General features: G+C 64.0%; 1 protein-coding gene across 1 annotated transcript in view; it reads left to right on the forward strand.

The window, feature by feature from the left end:
• Positions 1 to 2,131: 2,131 nt before the first annotated feature.
• BRD1 (bromodomain containing 1) overlaps positions 2,132 to 22,851 on the forward strand; it is a 35,203-nt gene continuing 14,483 nt past the window's right edge. Inside the window, 7 exon segments of the mRNA XM_027540476.1 lie at positions 2,132 to 2,173; positions 5,058 to 6,435; positions 16,768 to 16,924; positions 21,519 to 21,650; positions 22,003 to 22,131; positions 22,364 to 22,637; positions 22,640 to 22,675. Of these exon segments, the coding sequence (XP_027396277.1) occupies positions 5,072 to 6,435; positions 16,768 to 16,924; positions 21,519 to 21,650; positions 22,003 to 22,131; positions 22,364 to 22,637; positions 22,640 to 22,675 (2,092 nt within the window). The 5' untranslated portion in view covers positions 2,132 to 2,173; positions 5,058 to 5,071.

Genomic DNA, 22,851 nt, shown 5'->3' on the forward strand with positions numbered 1-22,851 from the left:
AGCTTCCTGTTGGCACCCGGCTTGCCCGAGGTGGACAAGGGTGTTTATTCTCCACTGCTGTTCCCACACATCTGGACCCAGACAACAGACATTTGCAGGAGAGGAGGACATGCGTGCGGCTCCTGCATCTGGTGCAAACGTGGTCGGGGCCCACTGCTGGGTCTGCCGCACCTTGGCCCAAGGATGTGTCTGGAGGTTGGACTTTGCTCAGGAACTCGATCTCTGGGTGGCCTTGCCTGCAGCCCTCAGCCACCTGCCAAGCCTTCCCTTTTCAACGTGTACACTGGCTGCACAGATTCTGGTCAGCGAAAGGCCCCGCCAGAGCCGTGGGTGGACAGGGCCAGCCGACTACCAATAAGATGTTTGCCCGAACAGCCTAAGCGGCGGCCTCTGCCCTGCCTGCCCACCTGGAGGAAGGTCTCCCGGGGCTCCGAAGAACCCAGGCTCTGCCCTGGGAGCGTGTTTCTTCTCCTACGCTGGGGCCTCCCTGGCTGCCACAGACTTGTGGCACACAATCTGCCGCTTGTCCCCAGGCAGGGCTGGGCTCTCTCATGGCCAAATCCTCAGGGAAACAGCCAGGCCTCTCCCTCCTCCCAAAACACTTGGGGATTCAATCTCGAGATGAAAACTATCATGAAACCACTGAATTTTGGAGTTTAAGCTAAGGCCACAGTGGAAGCTGCCAGTGGAGACTAAGGCTAACCCTCAGGCCTCTGAAGTAGCGCTGCTCAGGTCCCTTCTGTCCTACCTGGATCCTACACGGTGTTCCCATCCAGGCCCCCCGCCCTCAGTTCCTCAGGGCTCCCCGCTGCTTGCCCCTGCCAGTACTGGCGCCCCCCCAACCCCCCACCCTGGTCTCCAGCGAGGCCTGGCCTTCCAGCGCAGGGCCCTCCAGGCTGCCCGCGGCGCTCTGCCTGGCCCAGCACGTGTGCATCTGGCGCTCACTGTGGGCTCCCTCAGTCCTGTGGCCCCCTCCAGGCACCCTACCCGCCAGGTTCCCCCAACACTCAGCGGGGCCTGCCCCATCCAGTGCTCCCGACTCCTAGACCGGCCCCCCTCACCCCCTTCCCGCTCCCCTCCCAGGCTCCCGCACCAGCGCCCCCTCAGATGCCCCCGGTCAGGTGTCCGCGACTCCCTCGCGCGCCCATTGCCCCTTCTCGTGAAGCCCGCGCCCCTCAGACGTCCCCCACAGCCGGTTTCCAGTCCCCATCGCCCGCCCGGCTCCCCCTCAGACAGCCCCCAGCCCGTGTCCGGAGCCCCGTCGCCCGCCCAGCACCCCCTCTCGTGAAGCCCGTGCCCCTCGGAATGCCCGCCCCCCCCCCGCCCCCCAGCCCGTGTCTGGAGCCCCGTCGCCCGCCCGACGCCCCCTCTCCTGAACCCCGCGCCCCTCAGATGCCCCCCACAGCCGGTTTCCGATCCCCGTCGCCCGCCCGACGCCCCCTCTCGTGAAGCCCGCGCCCCTCAGATGCCCCCCACAGCCGGTTTCCGATCCCCGTCGCCCGCCCGACGCCCCCTCTCGTGAAGCCCGCGCCCCTCAGATGCCCCCCACAGCCGGTTTCCAGTCCCCGTCGCCCGCCCGACGCCCCCTCTCGACGCCCCCTCTCGTGAAGCCCGCGCCCCTCAGATGCCCCCCACAGCCGGTTTCCGATCCCCGTCGCCCGCCCGACGCCCCCTCTCCTGAAGCCCGCGCCCCTCCGGTGCCCCCGCCCGAGCGTCGGCGCGCGGCCCTGCCCTCCGTCCCCTCCCCCGGCGGCGGCCGCGCGTCATGGCGGCGGCGGGCGGGGCGCGTCTCGCACGCAGCGCGCCGGGCGGAGCGCTCGCCGCATTGTTTGCTTCGCTGGGGAGCGAGCGGGCGAGCAAGCCGGCCCTGGCGTCCGAGCAGCCCCGCGCCAGCGCCCCGCCGCCCCGCCGCTGCCGCCGCCCGCCGCCCGCCGGCCGGGCTCCCGCGCCGGGCCTCCGCTCGGCCCCGCCGCCCGCGCGAGCCGCCGCCCGCGAGCCCGCGGCCGCCGCGCCGAGCCGGGCCGGGCCGCCGCCGCCAGGAGCCCGCGCCCAGAGCGGCGGCGGGCCGGGCCTGCGCGGCCGTTGGCGGAGGAGCCGCGGGCGCCATTAGCGCCGCCTCGGCCGCGCCGGCCCCCGCGCCCGCCGCCCGGCTCCCGCGGCCGCGGCCCCGAAGGTGAGTGCGCCGGGCGGGCCGGGGCCGGGGCCGCCGCCTCGCCCGCGGGCCGCCGCCGCCGCCGCCGGCCTCTCGGTGCTGGGGCCGCCGCCATGTTTGGGGCCGCCGCGGCGACGCATTGTCCGCGGGCGGCGGGGCCGGGGGAGGCCGCGATGTGGGGGCAGCGGCGGGGAGGCCGGGGCCGGCGGGCGGGAGGCCGGCCTGGCGAGGCGGGGAGGGAGGGCGGCCCGGAGGCCCGGGAGGGAGGCCGGGTCGGCAGGCCGGGGGACCGGGGAGGGAGGCCGGGCGGCTTGGGAACTCGACAGGGAGGGAGGCGAGGCCGGCGGGCGGGAGGCTGGACGGCGAGGGAGGCCGGCCGGGTTGAGAGGCCGGGGGGCCGGCGGGGAGGTCGGTCTGGCGAGGCGGGGAGGCCCTGGGTCCGGTCGGGAGGCTGCAAGGCCAGGGAGTGAGGGCGGGCCGGGTTGAGAGGCTGAGCGGCCGGCAGGGAGGGAGGCCGGCCGACGGGGAGGCCCGGAGGTCCGATCGGGAGGCTGCGAGGCCTGGGTGGGAGGCTGGGCCGGGGAGAGAGAGCCCGGGCGGCTTGGGAGCTCGACAGGGAGGGAGGCGAGGCCGGCGGGCGGGAGGCTGGACGGGCAGGGAGGCCGGGCTGTGGAGGCGCCGGGGCCGCCCTGCCCGCCGCGCCTCCTGCCCGGCCGCCCGGCGAGGTGGGGGCGGCCCGGGGGCTCGGCTTCTCCGGCCGAGCGTTTGCCCGAGGGTCGCGTTATGTAACGGACGCGCTGGGCTTGTTGAGCCCGGACGGGAAACTTCCTGTTCCAGGGCCGCGCGGACCCGGGCGGCCGCCCCCTCCCGCGCCCGCTGCGGGCGGCCTCCGGGCCCCCAGGAAGAAGTGACCTGGTTGTAATTTACGGGGCACGCGCTGCAGGCGGGCCCCGCTGGAGGAGCCGCCCACCGGCGGAGAAGGGTCGCGGGGGCGGCGCTGCGTGCCGCCCCTGCGCGAGGGTGTTCGTGGCTTTCCTAGGGCCAGGCGGGAAAGGCGGTGTTGGAAGGTGAACCGGCCCTGGGTGCCGCGTTCCTCTCTTGTGGCCACACGGCTTTTCAAGGGGCATTTATCAGAAGGGTCTGGAGGGGCTGCCGATAGTCTCCACGTGGGAACCTTTGTCCTGCACGGAAGCTCCAGGTGGACGGAGGTTGGAGGTTTGGAGCCTGGGGTGTAGGGGAATGGTGGGCTGGTGAGGTGGTCTGCAGAGTGACCAGCGCCTTCTGTCCCTGTCACCATCGAGCTTTCAAATTGCAGAGCTGCCATGAGCAGTAACTGCTGTCCTTCTTATAGCAAGTGGCCAGATAACAAAGCCTCAGTCACTTCAGGAGCGTGTGGGTTTTGAAGAGCCGGTTATGGTTAGTGCTGTTGGTACTGTGCTCTGGAGGAGAAAATTACACGTTTGCCTTTCGTCTGCTGAGTAACCAACTGTGGCTTCTGCCCCACCCCAGAGGACCCCTGAGGCTGCACTGGGGGCCCTCCGCAGGCTGTGGTGCTGACAGCAGGGGGACTTGCCCTCTCCCCAAGAAGGGCTGGCAGGGCCAGGGCAGCTGGGGCGCAGCTTGGCTGACTGCACCCCAGGAATCCAGGGCTGTGGGCCCCTGGGACGTGGAGATGCAGGGGGTTAGGGTTGGTTTGCCCGTGGTGGCTCTCAGGCTCCCCTTTGTAGGGCGTTCTTGTCAGATTTCACATAAACGTTTCTGTTTGACAAAAGAGAAGGAAAACCACAGTCAGAAAGACCTGTCTCAAGGAATGCATTTCGGGTCTGCTGCGATTTCCTCTCAGGTGTGACAGTGCAGGCCGCCGCATGGCGGCTTTTCCTGGCCGACTCCCCAGGGCTTTGTCCAGCGGGGGGCCTTGTCCAGCGGGGGGCCTCAGGCTCCACCTGGCATGTGTGTCGGCCAGTCTCGTCAGCATCACTCTGATTCCTGTCAGTGGCGTGTGGTGGTTTGGAGTGGGGAGAGGGCATTGTCATCAGTTCCTAAGGTGTCACCCTGCTTGGCGGGTGGTGGACCAGAGTCAGGGATCGTCAGGAAAGGGAGACTGGAAGTAGAACTTGCTGGTGGCCGATGGCAGATGTCTGACAAGAGCAAGTGCTTGAAAGTCTCCGTGGCCAAGGCTTAAGTCGCCTGAGCCTGTGCTGCACCCGGTAGAGGGGAGGAGCACTCTGTGGGTGGCGAAGGGGTCTCCGGGTTGCCCTCACTGTGACGGGATGATGGCCCAGCACTGTGGTCAAGCCAGCAGCCGAGAAGGCCCCCGAGGGGCAGGCAGGTGGCTGGCGTGCAGTCGCCACTTCTGAGAAGCCTGCCCAGGCCAGTATGGGGCTGCCCTCTTGGGTCCCGGCGCGGCCGGTGGCCTTTGCCTCAACACGGTTGTGGGTTGTGGAGGGTGTGTTCGTGGAGACAGTGACGGGCTGAGGGCTCTCTCCTGGGTAGCAGTGGGGGTCAGACAGCGGGCAGAGCCTGCAGGAGTGCAGCTCTGTGCACGTACTGTCTTGGGCTTGGGACTGCGACCCCAACTCCTGAGGGGTGTGGATCCAGGGTGACCAGTGAGCAGTGGGCGTCAGCATTCTGGAAGGACTCGTCCCCGTGTGTGCCTCTGGGGGCCCTCCTGACTGCCTGCCTCTCCTCTGGTCCCGGGAGTCCTTGGCGGGGAGCAGTGGCTGTAGGTGGTGGTTGTCATACCTCCGTGAGTCCCGGATGCGTGGTTTTGGAAGCCTCAGGGGTGGGTTAGCTGGGACGTCTGCTTGGATTTAGTGCCAGGTGGTTAGTTCTACCCATGTGCGCTTGGTGGTTTTCGCCTCTCCTGTCTTCTGCGTGGCGCTCACGTGTTGTCTGTCTGTTTCAGGGAGTCAGTGCCAAATGAGGAGGAAAGGCCGAGGTCATCGCGCTGCAGCGAGGCACCCTTCCTCCCCTGGCAGCACCAAGCACTCCCCCACACGAGAGACCCTGACCTACGCGCAAGCCCAGAGGATGGTGGAGATCGAGATCGAGGGGCGCTTGCACAGGATCAGCATCTTCGACCCCCTGGAGATCATCCTGGAAGATGACCTCACGGCCCAGGAGATGAGCGAGTGCAACAGCAACAAGGAGAACAGCGAGCGGCCGCCCGTGTGCTTGAGAACTAAGCGGCACAAGAACAACCGGGTCAAGAAGAAAGGCGACGCCCCGCCCAGCGCCCATGGCGCACCGGCCTCCGCCAGCGCCCTCCCCGAGCCCAAGGTGCGGGTGGTGGAGTACAGCCCCCCGTCGGCGCCGCGGCGGCCCCCCGTGTACTACAAGTTCGTGGAGAAGTCTGCCGAGGAGCTGGACAACGAGGTGGAGTACGACATGGACGAGGAGGACTACGCCTGGCTGGAGATCGTCAACGAGAAGCGCAGGGGCGACTGCGTGTCGGCCGTGTCGCAGAGCGTGTTCGAGTTCCTCATGGACCGCTTCGAGAAGGCCTCACACTGCGAGAAGCAGAAGCAGGGGGAGCAGCAGTGCCTGATCGACGAGGACGCGGTGTGCTGCGTGTGCATGGACGGCGAGTGCCAGAACAGCAACGCGATCCTCTTCTGTGACATGTGCAACCTGGCCGTGCACCAGGAGTGCTACGGCGTGCCCTACATCCCCGAGGGCCAGTGGCTCTGCCGCCACTGCCTGCAGTCCCGGGCCCGGCCGGCCGACTGCGTGCTCTGCCCCAACAAGGGTGGCGCCTTCAAGAAGACGGACGACGACCGCTGGGGCCACGTGGTGTGCGCCCTGTGGATCCCCGAGGTGGGCTTCGCCAACACCGTGTTCATCGAGCCCATCGACGGCGTGCGGAACATCCCGCCCGCGCGCTGGAAGCTGACCTGCTACCTCTGCAAGCAGAAGGGCGTGGGCGCCTGCATCCAGTGCCACAAGGCCAACTGCTACACCGCCTTCCACGTGACGTGCGCCCAGCGCGCCGGCCTCTACATGAAGATGGAGCCCGTGCGCGAGCTGGCCGGCGGCGCCGCCACCTTCTCCGTCAGGAAGACCGCTTACTGTGACGTCCACACGCCCCCCGGCTGCACCCGCAGGCCTCTGAACATTTACGGGGACGTGGAGATGAAAAACGGCGTCTGTCGGAAGGAGAGTTCGGTCAAAGCGGTCAGGTCCACCTCCAAGGTCAGGAAGAAAGCCAAGAAGGCCAAGAAGACGGCCCGGGAGCCCTGCACGGCCCTGCCGCCTGTGTGCGCGCCCTACATCCCCCCGCAGAGGTGAGCGCTGCGAGGGGGCGCAGGGTCTGTGCGGGCCCGCCACGTGCCGTCTGCTCGGCCCTGACGGCCCCTCTGACGGGGCCTTGTTCCCGCTGCACTTGGCGGGAGCGTGGCTGTTGTCAGAGACTCGGGTCTGAGGCGGGGGTGTGTGTGCGTCTGGTCTCCTCGAAGCCCGGGGCCGAGCCCGCCCAGCCGCAGCCCCGCCTCGGGCGCCCAGGATTCGCTGCCCTCTCTGCCTTCCTCACCGTGCTCGCAGCAGCATTTGGGGATCTTGGGACTGAAAAAACGCACGCATTTATTTATCCGGCTGCGTCGGGTCTTAACTGCGGTGCACGGGATCCTCTGTGGCGTGTGGCCCCGAGCGTGCAGGCTCCGTTGCCCTGCAGCATGTGGGGGCCCAGGTCCCCAGCCAGCAACTGACCCCGTGTTCCTTGCACTGGGAGGCGGACTCCCACCCGCTGGACCACCAGGGAGTCCCCTTGTGGGATGTTTAACTTGCTGAACTTAGGCAGTGTGGCTGGGTGAGGCAGACACGGTGGAGATGAGAGTGGGGCTGACGGGGACCCTGGCGGGAGATCCTGGCTTCATTCCTGTCGGGGCACGGGCTGTCTGGTTTCCCAGCCTTTTCTCTCAGATGAGCGTTGCCTGGTCAGCGTGGGGTTCTCTTTCTAGAGTGGTCCCGGTGGTGGGTCAGGATCCCACCGGCCACCCCCGTCTCTAAACTCTCCGCCTTCTGCTTATCTCTCTTGCTACTGACTTCCTGTTTTTATTTCATTGGATTTAAAAATGCTCTTGTTGGGAACACCAGGTAAGTGGCTTGGGGAATTTCTTAGCAGACTTGTGAGCACCGTGTGGTTTGGGAAAGACTTAAACACAGGCTCTAGTGTTGAGCGGCAGAAAGGCAGGGAGAGCGGTTCAGGGGGCTGCGGCAGGGTGGCCGGGGTGGTAGGCGTGGCCTCGCAAGTCCTGCCTTGTGCTAGAGGAACAGGCACTTCCTGGGTGTTTGTTAGGAGTGTCCAAGAGGAGAAAAGTACGTAGATAACAGTAAATTCAGACAGTGAATAGAAAGCACTTCTCATTCTTCTTATCTGGAGAAGACTTCTGGTAAAACCAAGCGTCTCTTTGCAAATAAGTCGGTCTGACTTTTAAGACAGTTTCACTTGCGTTTGGAGAAGGAAATGGCAACTCACTTCAGTACCCTTGCCTGGAAAATCCCATGGACGGAGGAGCCTGGTATTCAGGAATCCATGGGGTTGCAGAAAGACAGGACTGAGCGAATTCACTTTGACTTCACTTGCGTTTCTTCCTGAGGGTTGGAAAGTATAGGATTTGTATCAAGAAGTTCTGTTTAAGACCCCAAAGTTTTCAGGTTTACTAAAATCAAAGTAAATAAAAGTTGTGACTTTATAAATTGAGAAGCCAGGAGCCAGGTGCTGCCCTCTGTCCAGTCCCACGTGGTGCCCACTGCCTGCCTGTCTGTCCGTCCGCCTGAGGGGCAGGCACGCGGCGGGGAAGCGCGGGCTCCTGGGGTCGGAGGTGCCGCCTGATGGGGGCCGAGCGGAGGAGCGACAGGCCCTTGTGCTGCCCCCCCCCAGCGATGCACCTGGGCGAGTGTGTGTGGCCGTGGGCCTCGCCGTCGCTGTTGCCCAGCGTCTCCGGAGACCCTGACGTCAGGCCAGCGTGTAGGGTGTTGGGGCGGCTGGGATGCCCAAGCTCACGACCACTGCTCTCTTCCTGAAGCTGTGGTCCGCGGTGCGGCCTTAGGATCCAGGCCCCAGAGGGGGTCAGTGAGGGTGTAACCCCGCGCTCTCCACAGCCGCAGGACAGAGCTGCCGCCAGGACGTAAACCACCCGTCAGAGCTGGCTCAGGCGCTGGCTGCACGAGGGGCTCTGAGGTCTCAGAAGAGGAGGGGCCCCTCACTCGGCTGAGGGGAGGGTTGGCTGTGAGAAGGCTGGCGGTGGTGGCAGGGACTGTGAGTGCTTCTGTAGTTTGCGTGGTTTAAAAAGTTGTTTGCAAATGAAAAAGATAGTTCAGACACACTAATTTTGAGACCGTCATCTGTTCTCAACAAGAGGCAGATGGTTTAGTTTTTCTCATCTTGCAGCATATTTACACTACAAAGGTCGCTTTTTTTGTCTAGTAACAGACCCCAGAACAGAGGTGTGGGTGCCCTGAGCATGTGCTCCCTCCTGTCCGAGGGCCCCAGGCCTGCGGTCAGCCTGGCTGGCTGTGCAGGCTCAGCCCTGTGGCTGCTCCTTGCGCGGCCAGGCATGGCATTGGCTCTTTCGGGAACGCCGAGCGCTGCCCTGGGTGGCCCTCGTGGCCTCCCGCTCCTGTTGCCGTGAGGGCCCAGCCTGCAGCGAGCGCGGGAGCTGTGCCCGTCTGCCCGCTTGTCCCCTCCCTCTCCTGCTCTTCAGTTAGAGTGACTTTCTCCCTGATGGAGAGGCGACACGTTTGAAGTTGGGGAAGACCCGTGAGGTCAGGTGGAAAGGAGAGAGAGCTGTCGCTCGCCCTCCTCTCTCCCTCCTGAGCTGGTGCCGCCCTTCTGGTGAAGCGGCCCTTGTCCTCGGGGCCGCTGTTCTCCTTGGAGCCTCTGTTTCCTCGTCCGCTTCCTCTGCCTTGTGCGCGAGGGCAGAGGGCGGTAGAGGCAGTCACGGCAGGGCGCAGGCTCCGAGAAGGCGTGTGTGGGATTGGAGCTTCTGGGTCTCTGGGGTCACTGGCTGAGTGAGGCTCCTGCAGAGCTGCAGGCCGCTGTGGGTGCCCTGGCTGCTGCTCTGGGCGTGGGGAGGGGCCACGGCAGGCCCACGTGGCCGCCCTGGTGGTTTACGCACTGCTGCTTACTGTGGACGCTGCCTTACGATCCCTGACAGGGCCCTTGCCAGGGTGGGGGCTCGGCGTCTCATCCCTCCGAGGACGCGGCTGAAACCCCAGGGGGGCCGGCTGGACGGTGGGGGCTCGGGTCGCTGGGCTCACACACTTAATGCTCGTTGAATGTAGTAGCGAGGAGTGTGGGCCTTAGTCTTGCCTGCATTCTTTTCTAGCAGCTAGTTTTACTACGATTTCTGAAGTTCTGATGGGCTGTGGCCTGGGTCAACGGGGGAGCCTCGTGGCCCCCGCAGGTGGGAGCACGGCTCTGGGTGCCCCATGCGTGTGAGTGTCGCCAGGCAGCCCCCCACTGGGTCCTTGGGGAGGGGCTGTTGACAGAGCCCAGGTCGGGAATGCGGGTTGAACGGTGGCCATGGTGTGGGGAGCCGGCTGCCCCGCTGGGCGAGTGCACGGCTGGGGGACCGCGCCACGTGGGTGCCACGTGTCTGCTGACCCTCCCGTGACTTCGCTGGTTTCCCGGTACTTGAATTTGGGGTGGGGTATGGGGGCTGGCGGCCAGCTCCAGGCTCTGCCCCCAAGGGCCTTCAGGGGTGGGGTGGGGTCTGGGCACAGGCCAGCCCGTGGGCACTGTGAGTCAGTGAAGCCCAGTGTGGGGTGCCTGGCGCCTCATGGTGGCTGTGCCATGTCTTGGGCATCTCTGAGCGCCTCCCGCAGGCCCCCGTGTTTCTGGGGCTGAAGCAAGCGCCGAGCGGGGTTCAGCGGGGCGCGTCCCGTGTGCCTCAGGCGTGTGGACCTCTGGTGGGCCGGGCATCCTGGAGGCGCAGAGGGAGCCTGGCCCCTAGGGCATCTGCCGAGGACTGGGGTCTGGCAGTCCCTGCTCACGGCTCCCGTGTCTGCTTTGCAGAGGGGGGCAGGCACACGTGGGCGTTTTCCTCTGTGCTGTGCTTGGGGTCGCTGCCTGGAGTGGACCGTGGGGCGGGCCCGGCGCACGTGGAGACCGGCCTCGGCATCCCGCCGCGTCTCGTCCTGTATTAGTTTCGAGTTTTTCTCTGAGATAACTTCAGGTTTATAAAAGCTTGCAGAAGTAGGAGGAGAGACGTCTCCCCTCACCCCCTTAGCCAGAGGCCCCTCTCACTGATGGCTCACCAGTGTGCTGTCCCGGGGGCAGACCATGTGCCCCTGGGCACCACCCAGGCGGGGGCTGGCCTCCCGGGGCGCCTTCTTGCCTGCGGCCGGGAGTCCCGCTTGGCCTCCCCGGGATCGGGGTCACCCTTAGATTGCCTGTGCCTCCCTGTGAGGGCTGAAGGGCGTGCCCACCCCATGGGGTTCTCTTCTCCTCTCAGCGCCATGGAGGGAGGTGCGGTTTTCGGAGGGTCTGCCTAGCGGGCCTGGGTGCTGAGGTGGGCATCTGGGGGCATCACCGCTGGTGGGGTTTCTCAGGAAAGGGGGCTCTGAGCAGCTGGCTGTCACGCGCCTGCTTGGGCTGTGAGGGGCGGCGCCTGGCGCAGGCAGCTGCCTGGCTGGGGGGTGGGGGTCCCGCTGGGAGGCGCGCACAGGCTCCTGGGGTCCCGGCCGTGATCTGTGCCGTCAGGCAGGGGGCGCCCCAGGAACCAGCAAGGCCCAGAGCTGCGCCCCTCCAGAGGCTGACTCTGGGCTTTTTGGGTCTGGTGGGGGGGCTTCTCTTGCGTCCCCTGATCTCCGACTGAGCTGTTCTGAAAGCGCAGGGCCTGTTGTGGCTGGGAAGGGAAGGTGGCCCTGCTCCCTGAGATGCCGGCGGGGCGGCCTGGGCCCTGCTTCCGCGTCTGTGTGTGTGAGGAGGGATGGTGTGTTTAAAAAACCAAGTAACGAATCTGGCTGCGCGGGCTCTGCAGTTGCGGCATTTGGGCTCGTGATTGCGGCCTGAGGGGTCCCTGACCTCGGCCCCCGCGTGTGGAGTCTCAGCCAGTGGACTGCCGGGAAGTCCCAGGGGATGGTTTTTAATGCTGTTTTCTCCCTGTTTTTCATGACTTTAATATAGAAAGTTAAAAAAAAAAGAGACGCTGACAGGGATTTATCAAATGTAGTAAAAAACGGTGACTGACGCTTGTTCCTGAGGCGCCTCCAGGCCCACCAGCCCGGCCGCGGTCGCAGCAGCCGCTTGGAGTGGATGGGGCTGGGTCCCTCTCAGGCCTGCCTTTCCGTTCTTCCTGCCGGGGTGGGCTGCTCTCCCGCTGCGGGCATGGGCAGGCCTTGAGTGCTGCCCTCTGACCGCAGGCCCCTGGCGCAGGCCTGGGCCTTGTCAGCAGGGTTGGTCTCCGTGCCCCGCGGTCCCGGGTCTCTCCCTGGTTTGGCCTGTGGTTGGCAGGCAGTTTGCTGGTGCTCAGCGCATGTCTCCCCCTCGGCGTCCCTGCTCTTTACATCTTTAAAAGCCCTTGTCAAGGCTGGATGTTTGTGAGGCTGGAAGCGCCACCCCCATACCCCAGCTTCGGGAGCACTGGGCTGGCCCCCTCGCCCGCTCCTTCCTTTGGGTCACTTGGAAGCACACCCCAGTCCTGGACGTCCCCCGGGGCCTTGGCAGCGCAGCTAACAGCACGCTTCAGAGCCTCGCCGTGCCTGGGCCGTGCCTGCGGCCCTGGAGTGGGTGTGTCTGGACAGCGTGTGTCTGTCTGGTCTGAGGACGCGGCGTCTGACCCTGTGGTCCTCAGCCCACACACCTGTCCTTCCCGCTGGCGGGCAGGGCCATCACTGGTCTGTCCCTGCACCCCTGACCTGGAGACCGCTCTGAGGGCCCCCCATCCCCGAGATGTGCGTCTCGGAAGCCCGGCTCCATGCCTGCCTTCAGCCTGACCCGGGCGTGGCTCACCTTTTGCTCACTACGACCTTTCCAGCGTCTGTTGAAAGTTCACGGTTTTCTCCATAAAAACGTCCATGGAAACCTCAGTCTTAGAAACAGTGCTCTCTCGGCGTGTCTGGGTGCTGGTGAGATCCAGGGCTTTACGTTGGTGTTGTGCGTTGCACCCTCCCTTAGGTTCTCTGGACGTCGTGTGTGAGGTGACGGTTTGGGCGGACTTTCCCTCCTTCGGGTTTTCCTGTCTTCTTTTTTGCTAGCCCGAGTGGGTTTGACGGGCGAGAGCGGGCAGCCCCGCCACAGGGATCACCGGCTGCCTTTAATGTGTATTTTTGATCTATTTTATGGCTTGTATATGTCACATCTTACTTAACCGTTCATTTCCTGAGGGCCTCGAGGTTTTCTTCTGAAAGCTTTGCAGCTATCCCTCCGCTCCTGCCCCCTGCCCCGCAGCCTTGGCACTGACGGGACCTCTGGGGCCTGGACTGCTGGCCTCCCGGGTCAGGATGGCTCCGAGGCGAGGCGTCGCAGGCTTGTCGTCCCTCGTGCTCACGCACCGGCGTCCGTGCAGCCGTTTGCCTGCTTTGCCCGCTTCGTCCATGAAACACCTCCTCCCCGAGACTCACACCCACCCAGCCCCGGGGGTGTCTGTGCGGCCAGCCTGTGCGCCGTGCCTGCCTGCCTCCTGTGTGCCCCCGGTCATCCGTCAGGCTCTTGGGATTTCAGGTTGGTTTGGGGGTGACCTGCGTGTCCCTTTTTGTCCTCCTCACTGGTGCCTCCACTTCTGGCCTTGCTGTCACTCACGCGTGTCTTGTGACCGTCTTCCTTCATGGTTGGTGTGCCCACTTGTGTGGTGAGCGTAGCCCTGGCGGGGGTCCTGGGGGGGCTGCTCTCGAGGGGCACCTCCCAGTGCGCCAGGAGCAAATCGCAGGGTGCGAGGGCCCCTTTTCTTTTGTCGGGGGGGTCGCAGTCTGGTCTCCGCTGTGTGAGTGGTGCTTCTGGGACTTCGGTCTCTAGACCACTGGCCTCCTGCACGTGGCCGTGGACCCCAGGCCCTGGGGTGTGTCTGTGCGTGTGGCGTCTGGCCTGACCCCCCTGTCCCGCCTGGTCGGGACGCCCACCCGGAGGACTGGACGCCTGTCCTCGCCTTCCTGCAGTCAGTGCGGGGCTGGGTTGGCCTGAGTTTCTTTTCTGATAGTGAACCTCCTCTGAAAAATGGGTTCCTTTTATTTCTTTTGGGGGTGGTAAGAAAACTTTTAAACGGTTCATTCAGTTTCTAGAGTAATTGTTAAAGGAATGTATTTCAGTTTTCTTCTGTTTTTTCATAATTCAGATTTGGCCAGTTACATTTTTCTACAGGTTTGTTTGGCATCTCAGTTTTCATGATACTTTTTTTTTTTTTAATCGAAGTATGGTTGATTGATTTAGAAAGTGTTAGTTTCTGCTTCATTGGAAGGACTCATGCTGAAGCTCCAATACTTTGGCCACCTGATGCGAAGAGCTGACTCATTGGAAAAGACCCTGATGCTGGGAAAGATTGAGGGGAGGAGGAGAAGGGGGTGACAGAGGACGAGATGGTTGGATGGCATCACTGACTCAGTGGACGTGAGTTTGAGCAAACGCCGGGAGACAGTGAAGGACGGGGAATCCTGGCTTGCTGCAGCAAGGCCACGGGGTTGCAGAGAGTTAGTGACTGAACAGTGTCAAATTTCTGGTGTGTTGCAGAGTGACACAGTTACACGGTTGTTTTTTTCATATTCTTTTCCATTGTGGTTTATTACGGGACGTGGACTATAATTCCCTATGCTGCGTAGTAGCCACTTGTTGTTTATGTGTTTTACGTACAGTTCTGTGTATATATTAATCCCAAACTCCTGATTCATCTCTCCCCAACCCTGTCCCCTGGTCACTGTAAGTCTGGTCTCTAAGCCAAGCCTGTGGGTCTCTGTTTTGTACGTAAGCTGATCTGTGCCATTTGGATTGCACGCATAAGCGATACAGTGTTTGTCTTTGATTTGGCTCACTCGGCGTGACCGTCTCCAGGTCCATCTGTGCGCTGCTGCTGAGTCGCTTCAGTCGCGTCCGACTCTGTGCGACCCCAGAGACGGCAGCCCCCCAGGCGCCGCTGTCCTGGGAGTCTCCACTGTGTCATTATTTCCTTCTTTTAATGGCCGAGTGATATTCCCCCTCTTTCTCCCTCTCTCTCTCTCTCTCTCTCACACACACACACACCCCATCCCTGTTGCTACTGTGTCATTATTTCCTTCTTTTTTTGTGGCTGTTTCTCACACACCCCATCTTCTCTGCCATTCCTGTTGACGGGCATTGAGGTTGTCTCCGTGTCTTGGCTGTTGTGAACAGTGCTGTTTTAAAGGCACAAGGCTCACTGTTAGTTGCTTTCTGCTCCCGTTTGCTTCTTTGCTAGTCTTTTCAGCTAGCACGGTTCTGGTTTTGCCGAGGTTTTCCCACACTCTTGTGCCTGCCTCATGTTCCTCCCTGGTGGCCTCAGTCGGTGTTGCACGCCGAGTCCACCTTTTACTGGTGCCACCCTTCACCGTTGCAGGAGCCGAGCATGTGAGAGAGCACACGTCTGCGTGCGCTCTGTGTGTGAAGCTGCCTGCTCTTTGCTGGTCCTGAGTCAGGTGGCAGTCACAGGGTGAGGACAGGTCTCAGCAGAAGGGCGCCTGCTAGGTGCCCAGGACAGACACAGCCTCTCTGCAGAGCGGGGGCCCAGGGTCCCCAGTGCCTTCTGCTGGAGCCGTGGAGGGGCTGTGGGGATGCTCTGGCTGCCGCTGGAGCCGGCACCGTGTAACCGGGCGGGCCTGTGGACGCGCTGGGCTGGGGCTCGCTCTCTGCCCGGGCCGCTGTGCCTGGGTGGAGCTGCCCCTCGCTGGATTCCTCGGCCGCCAGAAGAGGCCCCGGGCAGGGCCATCCTGAGCGGCACTTGGCCTTCAGCCCCGAGGCTTGAGCTGCAGCCACTGCCTTAATGACGAGGAGCGTTGTGGGTTTGGACTCAGCGGAGCCAAGGAGCGTTGTGGCTCTGGACTCAGCGGAGCCGAGGGTGTCAGCACAGTTACATATGAATTAGGAATCACACTCCTCAGAAGATGTCCTTTTAAAATTCCTTTATCTCCGCCCTGAAATGTTGATGTCCTGTGTACCGGAAGGAAGCCTCCTGGTCCCATTGGAGTTTGGTCCTCAGCCTGCATTTGTTGTCTTCAGGAGGCGCGGTTCCCAGGACGGGCAGAGGCAGGGGCCAGAACCCAGCCTGGAGGGTGTGAAGCCCTTGGTGTGCCCTTGAGTGTTCTTAAAATCCTTCGAGTTTTACAGTCTCTGAAACGATGGTCTTGCCACGAGGCCTGGAGACGCTTGTGCTTACTTTTGTGACGAGGAGCTGACCCCACCCCCAGCAGCTTCTGCCTCCAGCTGTCCCATTGCTTTTTGTCTGGCGGGGACCGGGGCCCCCTGAGAGGAGCCATCCTGCAGGGCCGCTCCCACCTGGGGGAGGTTGGTGCGTGAGCATGCGTGGCTTAGGGTGGGGGATACCCGGGATCCCTGGACGCGTGAGCTGAGGGCTCAGAGGAAGGGACACCCGGGGTCCCTGGACGCGTGAGCTGAGGGCTTGGAGGGGGGGACACCCGGGGTCCCTGGACACATGAGCTGAGGGCTCGGAGGGGGGGATACCCAGGGTCCTTGGACGCGTGAGCTGAGGGCTCAGAATGGGGGACACCTGGGGTCCCTGGACACATGAGCTGAGGGCTCGGAGTGGGGGACACCCGGGGTCCTTGGACGCCTGAGCCGAGGGCTCGGAGGGAGGGACACCCGGGGTCCCTGGACGGATTGAGCTGAGGGCTTGGAGGGAGGGACACTCGGGGTCCTTGGATGCATGAGCTGAGGGCTTGGAGGTGGGGACACCTGGGGTCCCTGGACGCATGAGCTGAGGGCTCGGAGGAAGGGACACCCAGGGTCCTTGGACGCGTGAGCTGAGGGCTCAGAATGGGGGACACCCGGGGTCCCTGGACGCGTGAGCTGAGGGCTTGGAGGGGGGGACACCCGGGGTCCTTGGATGCCTGAGCTGAGGGCTTGGAGGGAGGGACACTGGGGGTCCTTGGATGCCTGAGCTGAGGGCTCGAAGGTGGGGACACCCGGGGTCCCTGGACGCATGAGCTGAGGGCTCGGAGGGGGGGACACCCGGGGTCCCTGGACGCATGAGCTGAGGGCTCGGAGGGGGGGACACCCGGGGTCCCTGGACGCATGAGCTGAGGGCTCGGAGGGGGGGACACCCCGGGGTCCTTGGACGCAGGAGCTGAGGGCTCCGAGGCGGGGACACCCCGGGGTCCCTGGATGCGTGAGCTGAGGGCTCGGAGGGGGGACACCTGGGGTCCCTGGACACATGAGCTGAGGGCTCGGAGTGGGGGACACCCGGGGTCCCTGGATGCGTGAGCTGAGGGCTCGGAGCGGGGGGCACCCGGGGTCCCTGGACGCGTGAGCTGAGTGGCAGTGGCAGGTCGCGGCCCGCAGACAGACGGGGCCAGGAGGCAGGTGGTGGTGGGGGGGGGCGGGGGACAGGCGGGGGCCGCACACGGTTTGTTAACTGTAACGCTGTTGTTTCTAGTTTCCGTGATAACGTGTCCACGTCCTGCTTCATAGCTAAACCCCGAGTTTTTCCATGTTCTAGATTAAATAGGATTGCAAATCAGGTGGCCATTCAGCGGAAGAAGCAGTTTGTCGAGCGCGCCCACAGCTACTGGCTCCTCAAGAGGCTGTCCAGGAACGGAGCCCCGCTGCTGCGCAGACTCCAGTCCAGCCTGCAGTCCCACAGGAGCTCGCAGCAGGTACGTGGCCCGCCGGGGCCGGGAGGCGGCATTCGGCCGGGGCGGCAGGCGGAGCCTCCGTCCGAGGTGCCCCTCAGCCCCGCTCTGTGCTGGCCTTTCCTGGCCCCGCCCACTGGGGGCGCGCGGGGGAGCCTCTGCCAGCTGAGCAGGGGGTGGGTGTGCCGGGGCCTCTGGCAGGGACCAGTGCGCAGGAGGGGCAGCCGGGGCGGGACGTGCGCCTTCCTCTCAGTAGCTGACGCAGGTTCACAGGCCGGCTGACGTTCAGAGTCCTTTTCTGAAAGGTGGGTTTAGGAAGGGAGACACCGACTTCATGAGCTGTCACAGATAAATGGGGCTTGGCCGCTGCTGGAGCTGAGGGCGGGCCTCAGGGCTGAGCGGACTCTGCTCTTCCCACTGCCCGCGTGCAGCAGGGCCGCCCAGCACGTTGTCCGGAAGGCTCCGTGAGCCACGATGCCCGAGGGGGTGCAGGGGTCACGGTGCCCCTGGGCTGGCGGGGACTTCCCTGGTGTGGGAGCCCTCTGCCGAGTTCCAGTCGGGCAGGGCTGCCTGGCTGGAGGCTCCCGTCGCTGGTCCCACGGCGGGTGACGGCGGCCGCCCGTTCGTTCGCGTGGTCCCCAGAGCCGCCGCTTCCCCGCTCGGTGTGCCTTCTTCCCGTGGTTCCTGTGCGAGTCCCAGGCTGTGTGCTGCCCGGCCTGGACGGAGCTCTACCTCTTCACCTCCTTAGGCCTTCACCTCCTTAGGCCTGCAGAGCTGATGGCAGGTCATTCAGCATTGCACACACATGAATGCTCGTTTAAAAAGAGAAGCTTGGATTCTGCTATCTCTCTAATGCTTTTTGAAATCCAGAGGAGTGTGACGTTTCTGGGCGACTGTGGGGTGGGCCGTGCCCCTGACCCTCCTCTATCTCCAGGGAAGGAGGTGGCACACGGCCGCGGGGCCGCTCCCTGGACCTGCCGCTCCCGGGGTGTGACAGGCAGGTCAGGTCCCCCCGCCCGGCGGTCCTGGTGCCTGCAGTGCCGTCTGAGTCCCCTCCCCCGAGACGGGCACAGATGTGCAGGCTCACCAACACTGCCCCCCCGCCCGCTGGGGAGGCTGAGCCCCACGCACCAGGCTGGAGCCGCCCTGGACGCGTACAGAGGGGCTGACAGGGCCAGGTGCTCGGCTCCCGCCTCCTGCCGGCTCCGTGCGGCGGCAGGACTGCTGACGGCTGAGTCCTGCTGCCCGCCCTGGGGCGGGGATGCTCGTCCTGAGCCTTCTGCCCCCCTGGGCCTTTCTTGGGGAGGCCGTGTGCTCTCCTTCTCCCCACTGGACACGGGGTTCTGTCTCCGTCAGGGCTGTGTCAGGACCTGGGCCTGTGGGCTGTGAGGGCTGGCTGTGGGCTGGGGGAGCGTCCTTGGGGCTGCAGGGCTGGAACCTTGGGGACTGAGGGTGGCTGTTTGGCTTGGTGCTGCCTCAGGAGCTCCAGGAAGGAGGGCAGGGCAGAGCCCACAGGGCCTTTGGGTGCTCGGAGAGGGTGCTGGACCTTGGGGCTGGTGAGTTAGGCAGAGGGCATCTCGAGATGGGAGCAGGGAGGCCGGACGGGGCCTTTGTCCTCAGCCCGGTGACGGCGGAGCAGTGGGAGGTGCAGAGAGAGCAGAGCTGGGAGTCTGGTCTGGGGCTGGGCTGGCGTGGGGAATCGAGTGGGGAGCGGGACCTGGGCCGAGGTTGGGGTGCGTGAGGGGCCTGCCTGCACCTCAGGGGAGCACGCATTCCCAGGGTCAGCATGTGGGTTTGAGAGCAGTCATGTTCTTCTCACGTCCTGCTACGCATGGGGAATTCGTAATGACAGGAGAGTCCACGCACAGGAAACAGAAGGGCCGGTCCTCTTGGCTGAAGGAGTTGCAAGGAGCCACAGAGACTCAGACGGGAGGTGCAGCTGGGCTTGACCAGGGGCCAGTCCTGCCTCGGTGGTGGTGAGCTCAGTGGTGCAGCCTGTGTGGGCAGGGCCACGGGTTGGGGGTCTGCCTGCCCCCCGCCAGCCTGGCATGGCCGGGAGCTCCCCATCGCGGGCTAGGTGGGAGGGCTGCACTACCTCTGGCTTCCCACCCATCCTAGTGAAAGTTGGCTTTTGGGGGCAACCCGTTCATGTTCCACATGGACTGTCGAACGCTTGGTGTGATTTTGATGATTTTTGAAACTTGAAAAATGTTTGGTATCAGAGTTTAACCTGACTCACTAGTCTGTGTGTCTGGGCATCTGCCCTGAGCTGGGCCCTGGGAGAGGCTAGGTGCAGCCCTTCTCTCTCATGGCAGACCTTCCAGTCAGGGACGGACGGACAGATGGGATGAGCTGGGCTGGACGGGATGAGGCGCTGCGGTTGCTGGGCGCTCCTGGCCCCTGCCTCCTTGGTGGTCTGGCCCCTCGGTGGTCTCTCCTGGGCCCATGGAACCCTGGCCTCTGTAGGTTCCCGTGGTGGTTCCATCCTGCAGAGCAGGCTGGGGGCCTGCTGGGCGTGAGGGTGCGGCTCCTGTCCCACCCGCCCTCGAGTGCTCACGTCCGCCAGATCCCCCTGATGCGTCCTGTGGTGGGAGGGCGTCCCCCATTCGCTTTCCGGGGGCTTTCGGACAGCTGGTTGTCCTGCTGAGCTGGGGCAGGGCCTCTTGCTGTCCGCACTGCTGCTGCTGCTGGTTGGGCGGGGCGGGGCGAGACGGCCGTCCCTCAGCGTCTCCCACCCTTGCTCGTGTCCTGGGAGTCGGCCTGGTGTGCGGGGTCCTCACGCTGCAGAGCTGGTCTGCTCTGTCCGCAGCTGGGGTGCTGGTCTGACCCAGTTGGTGTTGACCTTTTGGGGTGAGGGGGTTCTGTCCGTCTCACTTCTAGGCACTGGGTGTGTTCCCCTCCTTCCACGGGTGAACGATGGCTGGGTTGCAGTCTTCTCAGAGCTCTCTTGATAGCTGTTTGAAACCAGAAATGACTGTAGTACTCCCCCAGTATATGCAACCTTCCAGGATTGGTTTCACGTAGCAATTAAAGTGGAGAAGGCAATGGCACCCCACTCCAGTACTCTTGCCTGGAAAATCCCATGGATGGAGAAGCCTGGTAGGCTGCAGTCCATGGGGTCACTGAGAGTCGGACACGACTGAGCGACTTCACTTTCACTTTTCACTTTCATGCACTGGAGAAGGAAATGGCAACCCACTCCAGTGTTCTTGCCTGGAGAATCCCAGGGACGGTGGAGCCTGGTGGGCTGCCGTCTATGGGGACGCACAGAGTCGGACACGACTGGAGAGACTTAGCAGCAGCAGCAGCATCAATTAAAGACTGCTCATGTGGAGTCAGAAAGGCAGGCCCTTCTGTACACAAGAGGCGTGGGGCTTGGTCACGTCCTCCCTGCAGCTTCCTGCTTGGCGGGGGCACTGTGTCGGAGGCAGGGCCTGTGGTCTTGCAGCCAGTGGTCGGCACAGCAGGTGGGCATCGGGTTTCTGGGGACTTAATGCTGTCCTCTGTCTCATGTGGGGCACCACATGAGCTGATGTTTTCAGTGTCTGTTTCAAACTGACGAACAAGATCATTTCAGATGCTCTCGGGGAATTTGGTTTTCTGAACCCATTGTTTAATGTATTTACTGGCCTTGTTTAAACAGCTGATGTTACTGTTAACTCCTGTTTGATGCCTGAGAATTTCAAATAACGTAAAAACAAGCCGGTGATTGGAATCCAGTAGAGCTGGAGGATGCCGGTGGAGGGGAGGCTCAGGCCCGGCTCAGTCCCTGCGCCCGGCCTCCTGGGTGGGCCCCTCTGCTGCCTTCCCCAGTAAAGCGAGAGGGGCCTTGCAACTCTGGCCACGGGTTTTTCGCCTTCAGACCCTGAGGTCCTGGAACGCAGCGTCAGCCTTAGGGTCGATCCTCTCAGAGCAGAGTGCTTCCTGCTGCCAGGGTTCAGGGTTTGCACTGGGATAGGGGTTGGGGGCCGCGGACGCAGCCACATGGCTGTGCTGTTACAGCTCACTCCGGATGGGGTGGGCCCCAAGGGGCAGAAGAGGCTGAGGAGAGAAGAGGGCCTGAGGCTTGTGCGGAGCGTTCTGGAAAGCGGTGCCTGCGCCGCTGCAGCCGGAGCAGGTCCATGGTGGCAGCGGCGGCAGGGAAGGGGAGCCTCGTGCGTGAGGTCGGACTCGGCTTCCGGGTGGCCTTGACCGGGAGGGCCCCAGACTCCCGCCTGGAGGCTTAGTGGGGGTTGTGGGAGGAGCTGTGGTGGGATAGTCTTCAGGTGTGCTGAGCGGCCAGCAGGTGCGGCGGTGGGAGGGTGGGCCCCGGGAGCTGGGGGCAGGCAGCCCTGAGCCCCTCCAGGAGGCTCTGAGGACCCCAGGTCCTGGGCAGAGCTCGGGGAGGGAGGGGAGCGAGGCCGGGGATGCGGGCACTGGCGGTGGGGTGCAGGCGGAAGCGCTGGGCGCCCTGGCCGCGCGCTCTCCCTGCCCGGCCCCACCCCTCGCCGCAGCGCTGGCCTGGAGATGAACCAGCTACAGGCGAGCTTGTCCCGGGAGGAGGCGAGGGGCTGAGCCGCGGAGCCCTCCCCTTGCGTGTCTGTGTCAGGGACAAGGTCGACTCCATTCTTCTTCTCAGAGAGAGAACGACGAGGAGATTCAAGCTGCCAAAGAGAAGCTCAAGTACTGGCAGCGGCTGCGGCATGACTTGGAGCGCGCGCGCCTGCTCATCGAGCTTCTGCGCAAGCGCGAGAAGCTCAAGCGGGAGCAGGTGAGGCTGCGGGAGCGGGGCGCCCCGGGAAGGGGCGGGGCGCCCCGGGAAGGGGCAGCTTGCGCTGGGCCCCGCAGTCCTTGCCCCAGCTTCCTCTGAGTGGTCCTCTCTGGTGAGGGGTGCTGGTGGCTTTAGGGGTGATACCCATCTCTGCCGTGAAGAAGACTGGCTGGGGTGGGATCGTGGTGGTGTCCAGCGGGTCCCAGGAGGTGTGAGCAGGAGGAGGGTACCGCTTGCGCCTTTAATGTGGACCTCCGTTGGCCCCTGGACGGTGCTGCGCCCTCGAGGTGGGAGGTGGCTCCTCAGAGGGAGTGTCCCCTCGGGCGCTGAGCCCTGGTGCCCTGGCCCCCAGGTGAAGGTGGAGCAGATGGCCTTGGAGCTGCGGCTGACCCCGCTCACTGTGCTGCTGCGCTCGGTGCTCGACCAGCTGCAGGAGAAGGACCCGGCCCGCATATTCGCCCAGCCAGTGAGCCTGAAGGAGGTAGGTGTCCTGGCCTCCTGTGCCGGCCTCCCTCGGGTCTGCAGTGGCCCAGGGGATGTGGAACGACCCCTCCCAGTGCGTGCGTGTCTGGCCAGAGGACCTGGGCTGCCCCGCGGTGCTGCGTGAGCCTGGAGTGCGCCTGTGTGTGTGTGTACATGACGGGTGTCCTGGTTATGTGGAGTGTGTGACTCTGGTCGTGTCTGTAAACAGTTGCTTTGTTCCCTGAAATCAGGTCCCGGATTATCTGGATCACATCAAACGCCCCATGGACTTTGCCACAATGCGGAAGCGGCTAGAAGCACAGGGGTACCGGACACTCAGGGAGCTGGAAGAGGACTTTGACCTCATCGTGGACAACTGCATGAAGTACAACGCCAAGGACACGGTGTTCTACCGGGCCGCCGTGCGGCTGCGCGACCAGGGCGGTGTGGTGCTCAGGCAGGCCCGGCGCCAGGCGGACAGTGTCGGCTTCGACGAGGCCTCGGGGATGCACCTGCCCGAGCGGCCGCCCCCAGCCCCCGGCGGCCTTTCTCCTGGGACGAGGGTGAGCACGGCCATCCAGGAGCGGGTGGGGGGGCATTTTCCCTGATGCTGGAGTGCAGGCTCAGGAGGCGGGATGCGAGCTGCACGCTGGCTTGAGGTTTCCTAGGAGCCTCGTGAGGACTTGTGTTCACGTCGTATCTTCAACCTAGTATGCCTGAGTATGGTGATTTTAATGTG

Source organism: Bos indicus x Bos taurus, chromosome 5, assembly GCF_003369695.1.
Source record: "Bos indicus x Bos taurus breed Angus x Brahman F1 hybrid chromosome 5, Bos_hybrid_MaternalHap_v2.0, whole genome shotgun sequence".
Lineage (NCBI taxonomy): Eukaryota > Metazoa > Chordata > Mammalia > Artiodactyla > Bovidae > Bos > Bos indicus x Bos taurus.